The following is a 23,415-nucleotide window of genomic DNA, read 5'->3' on the forward strand; positions in this document are numbered from 1 at the left end:
AAAGAAAATAAAGTAGAAAGAAAAAGTAAGAGAGAATGCCAAAAAAGAAAATGACTTATTTACCTTGAAATATCTCAAAAAAAAATATGAATCACGAGCAAAGACAAGGGGATTAACATTTTCTTTTCTCATACCTATTAATTTTGAATTCAAACTCGTATCATTTATAAAAATTTTATTTTTAACGGGCATAATTGTATACTCCGTGTCTAAATGACTAAATCTAAATCTTAACTCAGTGAATAAATTTGACTTGTCGTATTACCTCTACATAGATTTGAGCTCTCCATTTCCATTGACTTACTAAAGTAAGGTAGACGCGGTCTTGAGCAAGTCAATGGACACGCCATAGAGACCAGGGCTAATTTTTCCAAAAGTTCCACGAAAAGACCAAATTACCTATGCCTACCTTAATCCAATATCCTTTTCTACAAGGGTAATTTAGTCAAGTAGACCCCTCCATTCCATTGCATTAAATGCTTCCTAAATCTGTCTGTAAAAAGACAGAGAAAACGGCTTTCATTGTAATCTTGATAACTGCCACACATTCGCTAGTGCTAAAAGGGGCTTTCTATTGCTTCTTACTTCTGATAGTATATATTTTATTCGAGGGGTCTGGAAATTACGTTAGCTCAAGTTTCCAAGTGATCTCATTTTGTTCTTGTTTGATTTAATTTGGGTCGACATTTGTTGATCTTGAGATAAAGAGAGTAAATTTTGGGTGATTTTAGATAGAGAGATGAGCGGTGTTTCAAGAATTTGGGAGAAGGTGAATATGGTGGCGGAAGGAGGATCTCGGAATTGTTCCAAGAAATCTGATGATATATGTGGCGATGAGGTAAAATTTTCATCTTTATTGTTTTGGGTTTTTTTTTATGTTAATGTATGGCACAACTAGGGTGGGGTTTTTCTTCCTTCCCCTTTTTGTTGTGTCCTGTTTCGGTTTGCTTTTCGATTGTGTAGCCATTTTTTATAAACCAGAATAATCAGTGAAACATAATTTTGGGTTTTGGCTGTTAGGATGAAGGATATCTGAAATTTTCTGTTGATTAGAGTAATTTTGGACCTTGTTTTGTGTCTTTTGTTGAGGATTAGATCACATTTTCTCATTTATGTAATTCTTTCTGAGAATATATCAGCTAAACGAAATTTTAAGATCCTGTGATTTTTAGTTTGATTTATTTCTGGTTTTTTATTAGAGTGGGATCCAAATAGAATGTCCTTTTCTGAATTTATTATCTTGTTCTTGAATATTCAGTTGTATTGCTCTTATGCTTGCAGGAATTATTCTGTGATTTGTTGGATGGTTTTCATTAATATATTGAAAGTCATTAACTAGCTATTTGAGCTCCTTGAAAATGCTAATGGGGAAGTCATATTCTTTCTTTATTTGCAATTTGTGAAGTCCATATATAAATAACTGAAAAAAAGGAAAAAATCAAGATGTGGAAGTTGTGTATACGTTAGAATTGGTGTTGAACACTTATATATGATTGTTGCAGTTTTCCTAAATTGTTTGGTTGTTGTAAAAACTGTAGGATTCAGGAAGGCCTTTGAGCATGGCTAGATTGAGATGTATTCTTCGTGGCCTCGATTTCAAAGCATTGCTATTTCTCTTTTTGTTGATCCCGACGTGTGTCTTAGTCATATATGTCCACGGCCAGAAAATCACTTACTTTCTGAGACCATTATGGGAGTCCCCGCCTAAGCCTTTTCACGAGACACCTCACTACTATCACGAGAATGTGTCTATGGAGAATCTTTGTAAGCTTCACGGTTGGGGAATGCGTGAGTATCCTAGACGTGTCTATGATGCAGTATTGTTCAACAATGAGGTCGACATCCTCAAGATGCGTTGGAAAGAGTTGTATCCGTATGTGACAGAGTTTGTCCTCCTTGAGTCGAACTCCACCTTCACCGGGCTGCCAAAGCCTTACCTCTTCTCGACTGTCCGTGACCAGTTCAAATTTGTTGAGCCTCGTTTAACTTACGGACAAGTCCCGGGGAGATTCAAGAGAGGCGAGAACCCTTTCGTTGAAGAGGCGTATCAGAGATATGCATTGGATTATCTTCTCAAGCAAGCTGGGATACAAGATGATGACTTGTTGATAATGTCGGATGTAGATGAGATCCCAAGTAGGCACACGATTAATCTCTTGAGGTGGTGTGATGACATACCCCCGATTCTCCATCTTCGCCTCAAGAACTATCTGTACTCATTCGAGTTCTTTCTTGATAACAACAGCTGGAGGGCGTCCATCCACGTATACCAGTCTGGAAAGACTAGATATGCTCACTATCGACAGTCTGATGAGATATTGGCTGATTCCGGGTGGCATTGTAGCTTCTGCTTTAGACGGATCAGTGAGTTCATATTCAAGATGAAAGCCTACAGCCACGTGGATCGAGTGAGATTCTCTCATTTCCTGAGCCCTAAGAGAATCCAGAAAGTGATCTGCAAAGGGGCTGATTTGTTTGACATGCTACCTGAGGAGTACACGTTCAAGGAGATAATCAGGAAGATGGGGCCAATCCCTCATTCCTACTCGGCTGTTCATCTCCCTGCATATCTCTTGGAGGCAGCTGATCAATACAAATTCCTTCTACCCGGGAATTGCATAAGAGAAAGAGAGAGTGGCTGAAACTACGCGAATGAGGCCGTGTATCTTCTTGTACAGGTGGGGAAGCAAGCTTCTGCTCGACTCCCGGGTAATCGGTGTCCTTTAACCAAATCCATGGCTCCAGTATGAAGTTTTTATAACCATGCTACATGCTTATATCATTCTTGCCCTCGAGCTTTTGAGAAAACGCAAAAAAATGGACGTCTCGGACTTTTTAGGTTGAGCTTTGTATATAATATTTCTTTGGCTCGATTTCTTGCAAAGGGATAGCAGCAGTGGAATGAGTGAGGGGAAAAAAAAGAGAAAACGGGTTCGGCTAGGAACTACTTGTTGTAACTAGGGTGTTACATAATTACATGAACCCGCTATGACTGTGCGTTACACCCCCTTGAAGGCGGGGGGTTTGGTTCATGATTGTTGCTGGCTGCTTATCTGTCTTAGGAAAGTTTTTGGTGTGAGCTAATAGATTCACCTGCAGATTGTGAACTTGTTCATTTTTTGATCTCTCAAACTGTTTAGAATTTCTAATGGAGATATGATGATTCAGCTCTCAATTTTTTGAGATTTTCTTCTTTTTTTTTGCTCAATTTGGTATATCCAAGTTTGACAGAAACAGAGGATTCTTCTTGTTTTGATCATTGTTTCTTGTTTATTGATAAAATAAGAATTGTGAGGGGAAAAAAAAAAGGTCAAATGAAACAGAGAATCTGATACCCCTCAATAATTTATGATGGTGTTTGTCATCGTTAAAGGTTGGCATGTCCGAATATGTTTTTCTGAAAAATACTACTCCTATCATTAACTGCCACTGATGTGCAGCTCATTACATATGCTTTATTCTGCAGTTGCTATAATTTACACTAAAACCTTATTATAGGTTACATCTTTGTAACAGTTTTTGTGATTATCTAAAATATGTGTTGGTTTAACTGTTGGTTTTTTATTGAAGCCCCCAATCCATTTGTATGATCTCCATGCAAAATTCTTCCCAAGTGGAATGAAAGCTCTATAAAAATTCCTCACATAAATTACAAAGTATGAAAAGGTTATTCATAATGGGAATCTAATCAGATGCATCCCCATCCAAAAAAAAAAAACCAATGCAAACAAAACCCTACAAGTAGAAGCTGCAGAGACAGCTATAACATCAAACAATCAAGAGAGATTTCAGGCCATTCACATGATGAAGCCTGCTACTGAGCATTGTCTGCCAAAAATCAGCTACAATCAAAGCCATGGCTACGTCTGCAGTGCAGAAACGTCGAGCGGATTCACACGATGAAGCCTCCTACTGAGCATTGTCTGCCAATTGTCAGATACAATCCTAGCCGTTACTATGTCTGCAGCGCAGAACCATACGAGCGGAGGGACGAGAAGGAGAGGCGGCAAATCATGCTCTTTATGAAGCCTCCTACTGAGCATTGTCTGCCAAATGACAGATACAATCAAGACCATGACTACATCTGCAGTGAAGAATCGTACCTGCAGAGTCCAGAACCATACCAGCTGAGGAAGGAGAAGGAGAGGCAGCAAACCATGCAAATGATGAAACCTCCTACTGAGCTTTGTCTGCCAAATGTCAGATACAATCAAAGCCATGACTACGTCTGCAGCGCAGAATCGTACCAGTGGAGGGACGAGAAGGAGAGGCGGAATATCATGCACATGATGAAGCCTCCTACTTAGCATTGTCTGCCAAATTTCAGATACAATCAGAGCCTACGCCAACGGCAACCTCGTGCAATCTTCCGAGATGAGGTGCGAGGATGATAAGGGTTTTCCCCTATCGTGATGCCGGAAACGGATAATAACAAGTCCCGGGAGGTGAAATCCCGTCGACCGCTTGGAGATTTAGGGTTTTAATACAAGAAAGCGAGAAAATAACAAGATAGGCGATAATTGATATTCATTGCTTTGAAAAGGATATCAAATGCCTATTTATAAACTAAGGACCCTAGGGTTGGTTCGACTTACAGCTCCGGAAAGAACCAACAAAGAAAACCTAAGGAGGAGCTCATAATTGGCTCAACTCGATCGTTCCTTGCAAAAATAAATTATTCAAAGAAAACTAATTACGGAAATAAAATAACTAACTACTTATTAAAACAACTATAGAGAGACAAACTCTCCAAATCTGTTGGGCGGACGAGTCCGGCGTCTAGGCCTAGACTCCTTGATCGCGGTCGGCGCCTGTCTCCCTCTGTCGACCGTGTCGTAGTCCAGACCCCTCACTGCTCTCTGATGCCTCCTCCACCTCATGTGCCTGTTCCGGTGCGACGGTTGGGGCTGTTCTCGTATCAACTCCCCTGTTAGCAAGCTCCTTGCCCTCAAGGAGCAAACGAAATCGACTTCGGATCAACGCCATTGGCTCCCATGATGGATTTTCACCCCCATCATCTTCCCATTGCAGCAGCCTTCGTCGATCCCATTCGCATCACGCCAGATAGTTCACGTGTCCAACAACCTCACCGGTCTCGAGACCGGGCGGCCCCAAGCAAATATTGGTGGTAAAGCCGTTGACTGAAACCGGTCCGCTTCAACAAATGGCCGTTTATAAACTCACATGGAAGACGTCATGCACCTTACTGCCCTCCGGTAACAGCACACAGTATGCCACCATCCCAATACGTTCTATCACCTTAAACGGGCCAAAATATCACCGGGCAAGTTTAGTAGATAGCGGCTTTGCAACTGAGTACTGCCTTACAACTTCAATAACACCATATCTCCTACCGCAAACTCAACATCCTGACGATGTTTGTTAGCTGACACGCGCATATGCTGTTGGGCCTTCTCCAAATTCTTGCGCAAGACCACTATCATCTCCACGCGTTGACTGATTAGAGACGCCACATCCGGTCGGGTTGTCGCCAACGGCTACACCGCGACCAGCGGCGGGGTCTCGACCGTACAGTGCTATGAACGGCAAAGTACCCAGACCCTCATGGTGGAAACAATTAAGTGCCAACTCAACCCAAGGCAAAAAATTTACCCTTTTGTTTGGGCGATCGGCGGTGAAAGCATGGAGGTATTGCTCTAACCCGTGGTTTCGCACTCCCTTTTGGCCATCAGACTGCGGATGGTAAGCTGTAGTGAAATGAAGCTTGGTTCCACTTAAACGAAGCATCCTCCCAAACATCGTTTAAGAACACCGAATCTGTATCAAACACCAATGTTTTTGGAAAGCCATGATGATGTTTCACCACCGTTTCAATAAGAGATTTGCGACCCGCATGGCATTAAAGTGGGGAGGCAGCAAAATGTGCATATTTGGTGAGCCGATCAACCACCACCCAAATAGTAGTAAATCTGTTGGGTCCCGGTGGTGCACACCCGAACTCCACATTAGTATGATATTGTCCGCTTTGAGCAAAGCCCTCACGATTTTGCTCTTGGGGTACTCCCCAAAAGGAGTCATACTAATGGAGTGGGGGAAGCCCATTTATATGCTTGCAACTCTTGTCCATTCTCCGATGTGGGATATGGTTTGCTTCACTACAATCCTCCCCTCAAACCAAGACCACCAGACCAAGACCACATGTCTGTGCCCCCATGTTACAGGTCACCAGGTTACCCCAGGTGTTGGTCGAGCTCACACACCACATCGGAGAACTTGCAATCGCAACCCACCGAACCCCGAGCCACACAGGCCCAGCCCCTGAACCAGGGCTCTGATACCACTATTGGGTCCCCGGTGGTGCACACCCGAACTCACATTAGTATGATATTGTCCGCTTTGGGCAGAGCCCTCACGGTTTTGCTCTTGGGGTACTCCCCAAAAGGCCTTATACTAATGGAGTTGAGGTAGTCCATTTATATGCTTGCAACTCTTGTCCATTCTCCGATGTGGGATATGGTTTGCTTCACCACAATCCTCCCCTCAAACCAAGATCACCAGACCAAGACCACATGTCTGTGCCCCCATGTTACAGGTCACCAGGTCACCCCAGGTGTTGGTCGAGCTCACACACCACATCGGAGAACTTGCAAGCGCAACCCACCGAACCTCGAGCCACATAGGCCCAGCCCCTGAACCAGAGCTCTGATACTACTGTTGGGTCCCGGTGGTGCACATCCGAACTCCACATTAGTATGATATTGTCCGCTTTGGGCAAAGCCCTCACGGTTTTGCTCTTGGGGTACTCCCCAAAAGGCCACATACTAATGGAGTTGAGGTAGCCCATTTATATGCTTGCAACTCTTGTCCATTCTCCGATGTGGGATATGGGTTGCTTCACCACAATCCTCCCCTCAAACCAAGACCACCAGACCAAGACCACATGTCTGTGCACCCATGTTACAGGTCACCAGGTCACCCCAGCTCACACACCACATCGGAGAACTTGCAAGTGCAACCCACCGAACCCCGAGCCACACAGGCCCAGCCCCTGAACCAGAGCTCTGATACTACTGTTGGGTCCCGGTGGTGCACATCCGAACTCCACATTAGTATGATATTGTCCGCTTTGGACAAAGCCCTCACGGTTTTGCTCTTGGGGTACTCCCCAAAAGGCCACATACTAATGGAGTTGAGGTAGCCCATTTATATGCTTGCAACTCTTGTCCATTCTCCGATGTGGGATATGGGTTGCTTCACCACAATCCTCCCCTCAAACCAAGACCACCAGACCAAGACCACATGTCTGTGCACCCATGTTACAGGTCACCAGGTCACCCCAGCTCACACACCACATCGGAGAACTTGCAAGTGCAACCCACCGAACCCCGAGCCACACAGGCCCAGCCCCTGAACCAGAGCTCTGATACTACTGTTGGGTCCCGGTGGTGCACATCCGAACTCCACATTAGTATGATATTGTCCGCTTTGGACAAAGCCCTCACGGTTTTGCTCTTGGGGTACTCCCCAAAAGGCCTCATACTAATGGAGTTGGGGAAGCCCATTTATATGTTTGCAACTCTCGTCCATTCTTCGATGTGGGATATGGTTTGCTACACCACAAAATCCACGGGACTGAGGCAGGGCCGTGATGAAATCCATAGACACATCCTCCCAAACCTGCGAAGGAATCGGCAGCGGCTGCAAATGGCCCGCCTCGAGCACAACTTCATGTGAGGTCCAATGACGACTCATTACATAATTACTTGTTGCTGGGAACTACTTGTTGTAACTAGGGTGTTACATAATTACATAAACGCGCTATGACTGCGCGGGGTTGGTTCATCATTGTTACTGGCTGTTTATCTGTCTTAGGAAAGGTTTTGGTGTGAGCTAATAGATTCATCTACAGATTGTCAACTTCTTCATTTTTTGGCCTCTCAAACTGTTTAGAATTTCTAATTGAGATATGATGATTCAGCTCTCGAATTCTTGAGATTTTCTTGCTGTTTTTACTCAGTATATCCACGTTTTGTCTGAAACAGAGGATTCTTGTTGTTTTAGAAATTTGAACATTGTTTCTTGTTTATTGATATACTAAGAACTTGGTGAGGGGAAAAAAAAGGTCAAATGAAACAAAGAATCTGATACCCCTCGATAATTTATGATGGTGTTTGTCATTGTTAAAGGTTGGCATGTCCGAATATTTTTTTCAGAAAAATAGCACTCCTATCATTAACATCCACTGATGTGCAACTCATTACATTTGCTTTTTTCTGCAATTGCTATAATTTGCACTAAAGGTCAAATCTTTATAACAGTGTTTATGATAATCTAAAATATGTGTGGGTTTATCTTTATCTTTAACAATTTGAAATTTGACAGTTAGAATCTCAACTGTTGATTGGAGCCCCCAATCAATTTGTATGATCTCCATGCAAGATTCTTCCCAAGTGGAATGAAAGCTGTACGAAGATTCCTCACATAAATTATGGGAATCGAATCAGATGCATCCCCATCCAGACAAAACCAATGCAAACGAGACCCTATAAGTAGAAGCTGTAGAGACAGCTACAATATCAAACAATTAAGAGAGTACTTTTTTTCAGATAATTCACTTGATGAAGCCTCCTACCGAATATTGTCGGCCAAAGATCAGCTACAGTCAGAGCTACAATGCCTACGACTGCGGCGCGCAATCTTCCGAGATGAGGGACAAGGAGGACAGGCGGCCAACCATGCACATGATGAGGCCTCCTACCGAATATTGTCGGCCAAAGATCAGCTACAATCAGAGCTACAATGCCTACGACTGCGGCGCGCAATCTTCCGAGATGAGGGACAAGGAGGACAGGCGGCCAACCATGCACATGATGAGGCCTCCTACCGAATATTGTCGGCCAAAGATCAGCCACAGTCAGAGCTACAATGCCTACGACTGCGGCACGCAATCTTCCGAGATGAGGGACAAGGAGGACAGGCGGCCAACCATGCACATGATGAAGCCTCCTACCGAATATTGTCGGCCAAAGATCAGCTACAATCAGAGCTACAATGCCTACGACTGCGGCGCGCAATCTTCCGAGATGAGGGACAAGGAGTACAGGCGGCCAACCATGCACATGATGAGGCCTCCTACCGAATATTGTCGGCCAAAGATCAGCCACAGTCAGAGCTACAATGCCTACGACTGCGGCACGCAATCTTCCGAGATGAGGGACAAGGAGGACAGGCGGCCAACCATGCACATGATGAAGCCTCCTACCGAATATTGTCGGCCAAAGATCAGCTACAATCAGAGCTACAATGCCTACGACTGCGGCGCGCAATCTTCCGAGATGAGGGACAAGGAGGACAGGCGGCCAACCATGCACATGATGAAGCCTCCTACTGAGTATAGCTTGCCAAAGATCGGCAGCAATCAGAGTTATTATGCCAATGCCTACACCAACAATGAACACCTCATCCAATCGTCCGAGTACGAGGACAAGTGGCAGACAACCATGCACTTGGTGAAGCCTCTGTCGGGGATTGGAGCGGGAAATTTTGCAGAACAAATAAATCGGCAAATATGATCTATTTAGATGATAATTAGATTATCACTATTCGTGCGATTCAATCAGGTTGCATGCTAGGAACTCATATAATTCATGCATAAGGAATACAAACCCTAATTCGTGAATTCTACGGATAGAAGATCATGCCGTTAAGATTCAATGAACTGAAATTGATTGTTTACTTCTCCATGTGAAGACCGTAGGTTCTCAACCATAGATCATCTTACATGTTTACTGAAACTGAATTCCAATTTTTATCTTTGTGTAGGTAAAGCTTATCAAAATGAAAGGACTTATATCCGGTCTCTCTCGCATAATCTTCTTTATATAGAGTTTAGTACAGGCTCATGTATCAATGGAGGATGGACTTGGGCCTATATTCAAGCTTTCACTAATTAAATTGAAATTCAATTTAATTCAAGTCTAAATTAAATTTATAATAAGCCATTATAGTGAAATAATATTCATTGTCTGTACAATATGAAATTATGACTAATTCGAGGTTTCCTTATTAATTTAATTACTTCTTGTGTTTAAAATAAAACTATACATTAATTAATTCTAAGCATGTTATTTGACTTTTTAATTAATTAACATATGTTTCCCAAAATGGTATAGTTCAGAAACTTTATTCATTATTTGTGGAATAACAAATTGCAACTGACCAATTTTCTGAATAACAAATCTTATTTCCAAACACCACTTGAGGTTATTACCTGAAACACGCTTGTCGTTAGTGTGAGTGTGTGTATAATAAACTTCTAGATCGAGCTGCCAAGTCCAATGAATCCACTAAACACTAGGTCTAGGAAATCAAGGCGACGCGGAAGACTCTGTCAATGGACACACAAACTCTCGCGTTCAAATATCCCTCAACCCGTTATACTATCGACTAGTATAGAGAAGCAAGGGGTCGATCCCACGAAGATGGACACGTAAGAAAGCATCTAGAGATTTTTGGTTAGAAAACGGCTGCTGCCACGCAAACTTGGGTTGAGATATAACTATTTCTAGACCTAAGCACGAAATTAAACACTAGACCTAGTAAACTGTAAACAGCATGCAGACATCGAACATCCTTAGATCTACGTAATTTTAAACTTACTTCCTAGACAAAGCAAACAATTACCAACTATAGCTAAACATAACGCAAATAGAAGTGGGGACCAACTTCCAGAAATATCAAGTACGGAAGAAAGGCTGCAACTAACAAACTATGAACCTAACTAACTATGACATACTTAACTTCAGCTGAATCAAACACGAAGATGAAGAAAACAGAGCATATACCGGGATTCGAACAAAATGTAAAAAATTCGGACGTCGGAAACTTGCAAACAACCGGAAATAAAACAGATCTACGTTTACTACGCGAAATGAAATGAAAACACGAAAGCTAGGCATAAATCTCAATCACTCTTCAGATCCAACGTCGGAAACTCAATCCACTCCGGATCCAAGCAAACTGACCCAGATCTACACCAGATCTACGTTCACCTAGATCTACTTCGATCAACACCAGATTCCAACGATTCCACCCAAACTCAGCAACCAACACGAAACTCAAACATCCAACTCAGTAATCACAACAAACTCAAAATAATGAACATCCATAACCAAAACTCAACAGCAGCTCAAATACGGAAAATAGAAATTGCATAAACTACGGAAATTTTAACCGAAAACAGAGCCGAGCTTCGAACAACGAAGCTCGGTGAAATCTTCAGCATTCACTAAAATAAAAACGGGAAATTGTTTCTTCGCCCTCTGCAAGGACGGTATTACACCACAAAGGTCGAGAATTAGAAAGCAACAGTGACGGCAAACGTAACCCCTTTTGAAACTCCGAAAATCCCCTAAGTATGCAGAAGTGTGTGAGCTAAGAACCAGAGGCCTAAGTGCCAAAAGTCCCCCGAGCATTGCATGCTTTCTTCCTTATATAGATGCGGTAGGATCTTCTAGAAACCTTCGCAGAAATCTCCATTCTGCCCTTCAGTTTCACGATCCCTCCGTCTAGTCATTTTCCTCCGAATTTGCTTACTTATTCGCCGTATTTGCATGGTGTAACTCATCTTATTTGTTCCTCGACCTGGCGAATTCTTCTGCACACCTGGCTTAAAACATGTGTTAGACCCTATAATTGTATTAATTCAACCCCTAGACCTATGCATGAAATTAGCCTTATCATTACCAAATGACTCACCCGACACCCCATTCTTTGCAATAACAATACCAGCATCTCTAGATATTGATTACCACCACCCAACATATCGGATTTCCAGGGTGGTGAAAGACCCAACCTTTTAATATATCAAGACAATGAAAGTAACCAAAATATTAGTATATACTTAATGTTATATCAACAATGATTAAGAAAGTAAAATCACTATGACCTCATTTTTCCGCAAATAGCTTATCTCACTGTTAAATGCGTTTAGTGCTATGCGACACAAGTGATGTTTATTTCCCATAGGTATGGAAATTTATGGGTTGACACTGTAACATTTTACGATAGGTAGTCAAAACATATCTAGATTGTGAAATACTCCACAGTTTCTCTTCTACAAATAACCAAATGCCACACCTATGTGATAAACATATCCACGACTAATCTACAAAACAGAAGAATTAGACTTTTTTGCTTCTCATAAATTAAATAAGTAAAACATCTTATAAATGCATAAGTAAAACACATATTTACTAAATATTAGTACTTCTCATTATCTGGTAAAAATGGATAAGGAGTATTTACATATATATGCATTCAAAATATGTTTTGCGGTATACTAACACTCTAACAGTCTCCTAATGAGCAATTGCTTGTCAAAGATCAGATACAACCATGCACATGATGAAGCCTCCTAATGAGCATGTCTGCTAAAGATCAGATACAATAAGAGCTATGTCAATGCCACGTCGGCAACCACAACCTCGAGCAATCGTCCGAGATTGGGTACGAGGAAGAGAGGCAATCAGTCATGCACATGATGAAGCCTCCTACTGCCAAAGACCAGCTACAATTAGAGCCATGCCAATGCCTACGTGAGCAACAATCACCTCGCACAATCGTCCAAGATGTGGTACCGCACAATCAGCCATGCACATGATGATAATTGGCTTTATGAGATGCATGAGAAATACCACAAACATGGAAGAAAACTTACTAACATACTTCTTTTGTCCCACAAGAATATGCACTTTTTAATCTGTCCAACAAGAGTATAACTTTTTTTATTTTGAAAAGTCTTTTTTCTCGAAAGAGGTAGAACTCATTTTCCACTAATAATACTTTAATTATCTTTTATTTCTATCTCTCTCTTGCTTTACTAATTGTGCATTAAAATCCATGTCCAACAAAAAATAAGTATTTTTATGGGACGGAGGGAGTCGCATGTATAAAAGAATTATTTTGGAATAATTTATTTGTATGAGCCAATTGCAGCATATACCACTTCCCCAAATGGAATTCATTGCCTCTTCCAAGTCGTTGAATCTGATAAGAAAAATGCCGTTATTCCAATCTGCTAACATATAAACCCTAACTATAAACAATTGCTAGCCTCAAACAAGAAGACGACGATGAAGAAGCAGCATAGCAGGATGGCGACTTCCGACTATTTTTAGCAAGAAAATGGAAACAACATCGTCTGTTATTAAAAGTAAGAATCATCAGACAACATAGGATTGAGGTACGAACAGTGTAAACAAACAAATATATTCCGAGGGATTTGCCCTACAATGTCCCTTTTTTGGAGAAGATGGAAATTTGATCCCACTACAGAATGACAAACAAAAAAGGGTGAGGGGAAATGAGAATTTATACATCATCAAAATGCAACAACAATTAATGCAAGAGTTGTATGTTATCAGAATTTAGATTTCCAGCTCCATTCCTCACTGCAAAAATCATGAAATGAGGAGGAACAGGGGTGTCATTGTATTATTGCATCTAACTAGTCAGAGAGCGAGTGAGCACAGAGCGACCGGAAGAAATTGAGTCCTGGGAGAATCGGGTTTGAGAGTTCACCACCTCGACCCTGACCTATAAAATGACACAAGCACTGCGATCAATCGTGTGTTATATGTAACCACAAATTATATTATGGGGGAAGAACTATCCTAACTTGAGAATCATATGAGTTCAAACTTCAGCAAAAGTGAAGAGTTATAATCTACGTGTAAGAAGTTCTTTTAGCATGACGAGTGGAAATCACGAGGTAGCATAGAGTGTCCCGACATCATAGAGACTTGTGTGGACTAGTTTTTCAGGCATTATTGACTTACCAATAGATGTCCCGTGCAATCAACCCACTAGAAGCTCAGTTATATAAAATATATCTATGCAAGTGAGAATTGTAGTAGTGCAGAAAATAAAAACACGCTCATCTAAGCCATGTTTCCCAACAAAGAAAATCCAAATGTACGGAAATCCAAAGGACTACAACATAGACAAATTATTTTTAAATGATGCCATTTCTCTTACTCGTTGATTGCAAACAGATAGTTAATAAACGCCAAAGATCACTAGATCAAATACAATACACATCAAGAGTCAGAAGTATCTTTTTAATTGTTAGAAGTCTTAGAATTCTCTCTTTAAATGCTGGAAGTCTATACGCTACCTTTCAATATTGTCTATATTCAGTCTTTTGACGGTCATATCAATAAGTCCCTTGAATTAGAGGAGGTTAAGTCTTGAATTTAGTATACACCTCTTTTCTCTAAACAATACTCCCTCCGGTCCCCATTAAATGTCTCATATTTCCTTATTTGGACGGTCCCCAGTAAATATCATATTTCAATTTTACTACTTTTAGTAAGAGCATCAGTAATGGCGCCCGTCCTGGCGGAATTCCGACCGGCGACAGTAAATATCATATTTCAATTTTACTACTTTTAGTAAGAGCATCAGTAATGGCGCCCGTCCCGGCGGAATTCCGACCCGCCGGTCGGAATTCCGCCGGGACGGGCGCCATTGTGCATGGTATGCACGGATGCAGAATTCCGCCGAGGACACCGCAGTTCCACGGCGTTACGCGGAATTCCGTCGCGACGGGCGTGCGGACGTCCGTCATTGCGTTGACTCCCACGGACGTCCGCGTGGAATTCCCGTTTATTGCATTAAATTTTTTTAATTGTGGGAAGTCCTTCACGAAGTCCTTGGGGATGTCCGCCACTGTGCAGTGGGAAGTCCTTATGACGTGGCAGTGCAGTGGGAAGTCCGTATGACGTGGCAAGAGGTGTTTTTGGGAATTCCGCGGGAAATTCCGCCGGGAATTCCGCGCCACTGCTGAGGCTCTAAATGGACTCTACATTCCACTAACTCATTCTACTAACAATTCTTATAAAACTAATATATAAAAGTGGGGTCTACATTCCAATAACTTTTTCTACCCACTTTCCTTCACAAAGTCAAACAATTTTTAAAACCCATACCGGTCAAATATGGGACATATAATGGGGACCGGAGGGAGTATCTAAAATATATTCATCAGCCAACATCAACAAAAGGCAAACTTTCAAGAAGCTCCGAAAGACATATGGTAGTCAGAGCTGTCGCACTTAATCGCAAGTGCAGGAGAAAATATGAAACACAGAAAAATCTAAAGAGACATACCTCTCTACATCTCTGCTGCCTGAAAATACTCTGCCTCCACTTCCTTGAAAATATCTTCTGTCATCACTTGGTCTTGCCCATGAATTCACAGAGCCACGTGAACGAGGCCTTTCATTGCCATCTAGAGATCTGGGCTCTTGATATGCTCTATCTGTGTAAGAAGCTTTCTGAGAATAGGAAGATCTGTTCTCATCATAGGCTCCCTGCCTTGAATGGGGTCTTTCATTAGACCCAACTTCAGGATCATCATGCGCCCCAGGTTGAAAAGGAGGTCTCTCAGCAAAGCCAGCTCTTGAATCCTCATATGCACCTGGACGAGATGGAGGCCTCTCTTGATAGACTGCTCTAGGCTCTTCATATTGTCCAGAGGCAGAAGGAGGCCGGTCATGAAAGCTGGATCTACCCTCATATAATCCGGTTCGAGAAGGAGGTTTATCATTAAAGCCAACATCCCGAACAGCTCCAGGGCTCTGCCTCTCAAAATTTCTTTGACTATAGCGAACTTTGTCATCCAACTGAGACACCAGAAGTTCCAACTCCTGCTCCTTTTTATGTATTTGATCTTGCACACCAGCTTGTTCTTCACCAATTTTTTCCAGCAATTCCCTTTTAAGTTGCTCAATTTCTTCCTTCAATTTTTTCTCTTTTTCTGCCTCAGGCCTGTAAATACCATCTCTTAAGCTTTTACTATTTTAATTTTTTTTCAGTATCACTATAGGTAAAAGAGGTAACACCAATTTCGCCAATATAGATGAAACCAAGTTACCAGATTAAGTACTATCAAGAGCATGAATTAACTGATATAACAATAGTCTACAACTATTAAAGATAGTACAGTATCAGCACCTTTTCTCGTACCACAATAAAGACATAAAACAGTAAAATTACCATTACATCCGAATATATACCTACTAGTGTTGCCAACCAGAACATGGTGCAATAGATTCAAAAGCAATGTGACACCTTAAAGGAAAGCTCTGCATTCATCTGAAGTGATGTGAATTATGCATAAATCGAGAAACAGCTTGGGCTAAAATAAATGAATTGCACTCCTCTAGGCCTTTTCTTGGAAACAAAATTCCGTATCTCCATTAGACAATTTGGAAACACTTGCCAATCTTGTGTTGCCTTGAACCAAATTATATCGTTTAATACATAGTAGACTCACAAAAATTACCTATAAACCACCACACCTGCATCCCATTACTTCTTCTATCCTTATTCCCATCCATGATCCACCACTAGCTCACATCTCTACCTTACTCTACAAATCAACCAGATTAGATTGATACTGAACTTCTCATTCATTAAGAACAGAATAAACCAAATCCTTCTAGCTTTGCACTTTTGTATGACCACTGTAGCAACTGGCATTGTCATCTTGGAGTTAATGTAATACATGCTCCTTACTGGGTATAGACTTACAAAATGGATTTCAAGAATACAATTTTTTTACCGAATGTATACAGATATTTAAGTTACCAAAGCTGACTTCTGCACTATAAAGATATTTCCTCCTCAGTCTCATTGCATTTATATATAAATTCGGAATACACATTACTACATCTATAATTAATAACTAAATCCTAATATGACAACTAAACTCTTAAGGACTTAAAAATACTCACATACTCCTAATGGGCTGCACCATTGCAATAGCTTTAAATGCATATTAACTTCCTTCTATCTCTTACTAACTCCCAAATTCTCAATAAGATGCGTCAATTTATTTCCAAATTTAAACATTTAGTCGAATATTCTACTTGTCTCTGTCAGATGTCAATGAATGACTAAACAAACCAAATGAAAAGTTTGTCCGTGAAAAAGATCAAAATCTGTGGCAATTCCCCTATGATCCGAAACAACAGAGACCATTTGTTCAACAAAACCCCTTAAGTTGTCCCAAAACCAACAGCCCTTCCCCAACATTATCATTCCAAACAAAGCCCTACCCATGAAATTCTCAATATTTCAACAGCCCTTACCCATGCTTGCACTTATCACAGCAAAATGGACATTAACTAACAAACAATTTCCACGTCATTACAGCTCCAGAAACCACACCTTTCCAAATGAAATAACAGCAACGAAACGCATTGCGAAATTAACTACTACCTGTCCACACGTCGGTCCAACTCAAGATCAATCTTCTTCCAATCCAGCCCCTTCTCCTCCAGCATAACTTCTCTAGGCTTGGCATCCCCGAATGGATTTACTTTCGGTCTCTGCCTCATTACAGCTTCACCCAATGAAGGAGGCGGCTCCGACCTGCTCGACTGCGGAGTCTCTGGCCTACTCGACTGCGAACTTGTGGGCCTACTCCCACCACTATCCGAGTGTTTCTTGTCTGCTACATCCGAGTCCATCTTCTTCCAATCCAACCCTTTCTCCGCCAGCACTTCCTCCCTCGGCCTCGCCGCCCCAAAAGGATTAGGCTTGTTAACCTTTACCCCCTCCGCACTCTCAATTGTAGGCGAACTCAAACTCAAACTGTGATTTTGCTCACTCCGAGACCACCTATCCGATTCAGGTTTTGAGAATCCAGACCCGAAACTCTCATTACGGGCCCAACGATCAGTCTCGGTCCTAGAGCCAAAGCTCGAATTTCTCGTCTGTGACACAGGCTTCTTCATAGACGCCCAATTGTCCACTTCATCGGCACGCGACGCACCCCCAAGTGAGCTGTACTTGCCAGAAACCCTGGATTCGCGCGAATCGTGATCCGGCAGGGCAGTTTGCTTCTTCATCGAAGCCCAATTGTCCACCTCATCAGCTCGCGAAGGCTGATCGAACTCCGAAACCCTAGGTTGCTGCAAAGGTCCCCTCCGCCCATCATCCTCAAATCCATAAGATTTCCGGCCCTCATACTCCATCCGACCCGAATTAGGCCCGCTCGGTCCAGGTCTCGACCCGTAATTGGAGAACCCGCCTCCCAATCTACCGTACTGCATTTCCTCCGCCGACCGCTCCTTCGGCCCCGTTGGGAGGCGGAGCATTTCCTCCGGCGTCAGGCCGCGGCCTTGAGACGGCATAACCCTAAATTCCTGTAGAGTCATCTTCGTCTTCTTCTTCTGCTTGGCTGTGCTCACGCCTTCCTTCAGGCTAGGAAAACTGCCAGCGGCCGCCTTCTCCTCGGCTTCTCGCTGCTCGGCCTCCTCCCTCTCGGTCTCGGCAGCCCAGGCGCCGATTCCCCATGGCGATTTCGACATTTCCTCCAAAGATCTCTCGCAATTAAATGTGAATTTTGTTTAGTTTCCTTTTTTATCGTTTCCCCCAAAATCGGCAAGTTTAAATATAGAAAGACGAGATGTATAAAAGAATTGTACTCCGGGTCTCCAATCGGGGCTCCGAATCTGGTTCCATCTGAATCACGATTCACAACCAAAATTTTATGAAATTTTCTGAAAATTTGAAGAAAAGTATATATATATATATATATATATATATATATTGGAAGTGAGAACTATTCTGCTGCACAACTTATGTGAACGACTCTGATCCACGTAGGAGAGAGAGGAAAACACATTCTTATTTTTATTTCTTTTCTCTTTCTATTTATACCTTTTATCTCTCTCCTTTTAGATTTCAAAATTTTGAATATATCTCTTCCTCTTTGGATTTTTCTCTGCATCGCCGTGAGTTTGTCGGAAATTCGCCGCAGAACGTCACGGCGGAATCGGACATCAATTCGGCGGCGCTCGGGCGCGCCCAGGGGTGGCGACCTTCGCTGATCTGCAGACTTGGGCGACCGCTGAGACATAAACTTTGTCTTCACGGTGGGGGAGTTCAACGGCAGCACGATCAGCACAATAGGCTGTAATCCCGTGGGAAATCCGGAGAGGGATCTGGTGGTGGCAGCGCTGGATTTTTTGGTGAATGCTTTTTCACCATCGGTCAAATTCCTCAATTTAATGAAAAGGAACGAGGGGTGTGCGGTGGGGTGGATTTTATGTTTGTGGAATTTTTTAAGAATATAATGTTGGAAGATGAAACTAGAAGAGATCGAGATGCAGTAAATCATCAATAATTTCTCTTCTGATTAACTTAAACAGCAAAATGTCGTCTAAAATTTGTTGCATCAGTGTAGCAAAAAACAAGAAATATGCACTTGTCAAATTACTGTAACTCTTGAATGTTGAGATACTCCTTCGGTTTTGTTATACACTTATATGTCACTGGCTCGTGTTTTAGTTTTTGATGTTTTGATTTTATGCTTTCTTCCAAATCTGCAGAACTATTAGGCGATATGAGTAGTTTATACTATTAATTCATATTGAAGGTTGGGCATGAGATGGATGTTCAACTTCCAAAAGCAGACTACTTATGTCAGTTTCTTCATCACTCATGATATAAGTGACTAGTAATAACTGAATTATTGCTGATGGCCATTAAAGAAATCTCATTCTCGTAATAACTTTCTGATCAAATAAAGTAGCATCTCAATTCAGCACTACTCCATTCATTAGCTTTGAAGTTCCTGAAAAACACTGCTAATTATTTCAATTGTCTATTCTTTATTATGTGTGTTTTGTACACAATTACCTATTTCAGTTCAATTATTGTGGAGTACATATTTTGTCCATAAAAATATAACGAAATAAATGACCAATCTCATAAAACCAAATTTAATGCATAGAGAAGATGAAAATAAATGATTAATCTCATTAAAAAACTAGAATGTGTCTGCACAGAATGCCATCAAACTCGAATTTTCCACAACTACAAGTTATATGATCTCTTTGTCTATCATGCATGAGTTGCCTTGGTTTTGAGGAGGAACTTTGAAAGCTTACAGCATTGTAAATCATGATATCTTCTCTTGTAGTGGTATGCTCCACAAAGTAACCATGACTTTGACTCATTTCATCTTGAAATTCCGTCCATTTTTTCTTCGTGTACACTTTAACCATTTGCGCTTCCATCGGCCAATTTGTTTTGATTTTGGGATGCTCATTCATGTCAATATGATCAGCAACTAACTCATTGTGTCTTTGGTGTCTTAGTGCTCGATTGAATCGAGTGATAAAATCCATCAATGAGTTCTTGTGAGAGACATACTTTTTGAAAAATGAATGCGAACTCTCAGATCTCTGACTACTTGACATCCCAGCAAAAAATACATGACTAAAGTATGCCGGAACCCACTTATGCCGCAATTCATACATCAACAAGATCCAACTATTTTGCTCTAAGTTAGCAGATCTAATAACATCTTTCTAACCATGCTCGAATTCCTCAGGAGAAGTAGAATTTTTTATAACATTTTTTATGATCTGATATTGCTCTCGGAAAGTCACTGCTGAAATCTTTTCTGGAAATTTATTCAATATGTGCCACAAACAATAACGGTGTACTGTTTTCGGCAAAACTTGTGCAAGTGCTTTCGTCATAGTAGGATCTTGATCAGTGATGATTGGTTTTGGTGCACTTGTTGGCATAGCTTCCATGAACTTATTAAGCAGCCACAAATATGATTCTGTCTTCTCATCACTTAGAAATCCACAACCAAAAACAATTGTTTGATGGTGATGATTTACTCCTACGAACGGTGTAAAAATCATTCCATACTTATTAGTGTTATAGGTAGCATCAAACACAACAACATCACCGAATACACTATAAACACTCCTTGATTTATGATCTGCCCAAAAACATCTTTTGAACCTATTATCTAAATCTGTCTCATAGTCAAAGAAAAATGATGAATTTTTCTCCCTTTTAGATGTAAAGAATTCTACCAAAGTTTCGGCATCGATCCCCTTCTGTTCATCCCTCATATCTCTCTCAAGATTCCTGATATCTCTTTCAGTGCAACTTACACTTTCAGGCCCCCCATGCTCTATCTCCATTAGTTGCATTTGCTGAAAGGTCGGTATATTAGCTTCTGAAAATTGTTGTGTCAACACTCTCTTCGCAGCAGAGACACTACGGTGTGATCGGAGTAAATGCACCTTTGAAGGAGTAGAAAGTCCATGATTATGACCTTCAGAGAATAAGCTAATACTCCAATAGGGTCCAGTTTGTTGTTTGACAATGGAGATCTTTGCCTTACAATCAGTTCTAACTTCACCACGAGCTCTTTTCTTGATCGGGCCACCACTCGACGCTCGATTTTTTGAGTGGACTTCATCAGTTTGACCAGCTTTAAAGCATACAAATTGTTTCCAAACAACTTCATTCATCTTATTCTTTTTACTATTGCTTATTCTTGCACTAAAACCAGCTTCACGTGCATATTGATTGTAGAATTCAAATGCATCATCTATTGATGCAAATTTCATTCCAATTTGTGGCTTTCGATCATTCGCAGTTTGAGGAATATGCAGTTCATCATTCATATCTTCACTCCTTAGACTAAAAAATAAATTTAAAAAACATTAATATATACAAAAAAGTAAGTAGCAAACAATACTAGAGCCTAAATAAAACTAAAGATTAGTGGTCGTTTAGGATTTACAACATCACGCATGTTGTTTAATTAGTTTCTGAACTAAAAACGTATGCAACACAATAATTGTTCTATTAAATTTCTCCATAGACCAAACTTTTTAACTACAAAATCTATAATTTCACTATTTTGAATAAACATAAGGCAAATAGACTAAAAATATTACCTGACCAAATTTGATGCAACTCGGTAGAAAATCCAGAGAGGGAGAGAGAGGATACTTCAAAAATTCTGATGGAGGAAACATGTAAAGGATTGCAGAATATATAATTTTTAATAAAATAAGTCCAATAGATTTGTACAAGTACATATAGAAATAAAAAAGGAAAACAAATCTAAGCCTAAAATATTGAATAAATTAAGATATACTCCATTATAATGCGTAGTAGAATCCAAAACAGAAAGAACTAAATTTTCGAACTCTCTCCTACATGGTTCGGATCAGAGTCGCTCACATAACGCTCACACAAGTTGCGTAGCAGAACAATTCTCGATATTGGAAGTTAATAAGAAGAAAGGGAAAAGATGATATCTGCTGCAACGCGAGAATATGGAGGCGCGTGCGAACACGCTCCAACGTGGGTTGTGCGCCGGTTTTTGTTTGATTGGGCCCACCCGGTGACGTGGAGAAATATGATTTGTTAGGAGCTCCAGAGTCTTTTAGAGCATCTAATCCCAGGTCATGCCTCGGCCACATTATCATTTCCCCTGATTTCTGTCTCTGCCGGAACTCCTACAATGTCTGCCATTTATCCATGCCGAACATTTAGTTTGCATTATTCATTAAATTCACTTGTAAACTAAAATACGATAACACAATATATATACATTCAAACGGCTTCGTAGATATTAAAACAGAATTATAACTTCATAGAGAGTTCACTGTTGAAGGTAATGAATCGTGTGATGGTTGATGCTTGATATCTGCATACTTAGAGGAGATGATCGTATGCGTGGATGAGAAGGATGTTCGTCTGCATGGGAGTGAATTGTGGACATGCACACATGTAATGGATCCTTTTGTCCATGTGGAAGACACCTGGAGCTGAGTCAGCTTGATGTTTTAGTTAGAAGTTAGTTATTAGAGCATCTCCAATGCCGGCGTCAAAATCGCGACGCTGATTTTTCGCCGACGCCGGTTCTAACGCCGAACCATTGGAACCGGCGTCGGCGAAATCGGCGTGGCCATGCCGATTCGCGCGATGACGCCGGTTCCGACGCCGATCCTCACGGCGCCATTGTGGGTCCCGGATCGGCGTCAAACCGGCGTCAGATTTTATTTTTAATTTTTTTTCTTTTGAAAACACTATATATACGCGCTTTGAACGTCATTTTCGTTCGCACCACTTGTTTTAACGAGTACTCTCTCTACCTTACTTTCTGTTCAAGATCAATAACGAGCAATGGAGAACAACTACGAAGGTACTCCAGTGACTCCCGGGGGATGGTCTCAGACTCCCCCGCCTCCCGGTGTAGGGTCTCAGAAGCCCCCCGACTCCCGGGGTTGGCCTCCGATGACCGGGTACTACAACATGTACCCGTGGCAGCAGATGATGCCGGGGTGGGCACCCGGCATGCAGCCCCCTATGCAGATGATGCCGGGGTGGGCACCCGGCATGCAACCCCCTATGCAGATGATGCCGGGGTGGGCACCCGGGATGCAGCCACCGGCCCAGCAGATGATTCCACCGGCGCAGCAGATGATTCCCCCGGCGCAGGGGACGCACGGGGGGACAACGCCTATCGGCCGACTTTTGATTTTTCCACCAGTTCTTCACACACATCGACCCAACGGATGCACAGTATACGGAGACCTTCTCCTTAGCGGACTTGGG

At 41.7% G+C, this 23,415-nt stretch overlaps 4 protein-coding genes across 4 annotated transcripts; 1 reads left to right on the forward strand and 3 right to left on the reverse strand.

Moving 5' to 3' along the window:
• Nucleotides 1–514: 514 nt before the first annotated feature.
• On the forward strand, nt 515–3,183 carry LOC121757032. The gene is made up of 2 exons (XM_042152498.1): nt 515–838; nt 1,539–3,183. The coding sequence occupies exons 1-2, from the start codon at nt 740–742 to the stop codon at nt 2,640–2,642; spliced, it is 1,203 nt and encodes a 400-aa protein (XP_042008432.1). The 5' UTR covers nt 515–739; the 3' UTR covers nt 2,643–3,183.
• Nucleotides 3,184–3,715: 532 nt separating this feature from the next.
• Nucleotides 3,716–4,510, reverse strand: LOC121758514. Its single transcript, XM_042153904.1, has 2 exons — nt 4,125–4,510; nt 3,716–4,046 (listed from the first exon to the last, which is right to left on the reverse strand). The coding sequence occupies exons 1-2, from the start codon at nt 4,308–4,310 to the stop codon at nt 3,861–3,863; spliced, it is 372 nt and encodes a 123-aa protein (XP_042009838.1). The 5' UTR covers nt 4,311–4,510; the 3' UTR covers nt 3,716–3,860.
• An 8,622-nt stretch (nt 4,511–13,132) lies between these two features.
• Nucleotides 13,133–18,526, reverse strand: LOC121759528 (eukaryotic translation initiation factor 4B2-like). The gene is made up of 3 exons (XM_042155147.1): nt 17,248–18,526; nt 15,133–15,792; nt 13,133–13,557 (listed from the first exon to the last, which is right to left on the reverse strand). The coding sequence occupies exons 1-3, from the start codon at nt 18,339–18,341 to the stop codon at nt 13,539–13,541; spliced, it is 1,773 nt and encodes a 590-aa protein (XP_042011081.1). The 5' UTR covers nt 18,342–18,526; the 3' UTR covers nt 13,133–13,538.
• A 1,822-nt stretch (nt 18,527–20,348) lies between these two features.
• Nucleotides 20,349–21,470, reverse strand: LOC121757576 (protein FAR1-RELATED SEQUENCE 5-like). The gene has a single exon (XM_042153101.1). It carries the CDS (start codon nt 21,468–21,470, stop codon nt 20,349–20,351), a length of 1,122 nt encoding a protein of 373 aa, XP_042009035.1.
• Nucleotides 21,471–23,415: the final 1,945 nt, after the last annotated feature.

This window comes from Salvia splendens, chromosome 12, assembly GCF_004379255.2.
Source record: "Salvia splendens isolate huo1 chromosome 12, SspV2, whole genome shotgun sequence".
In the NCBI taxonomy this organism is placed as follows: Eukaryota; Viridiplantae; Streptophyta; class Magnoliopsida; order Lamiales; family Lamiaceae; genus Salvia; species Salvia splendens.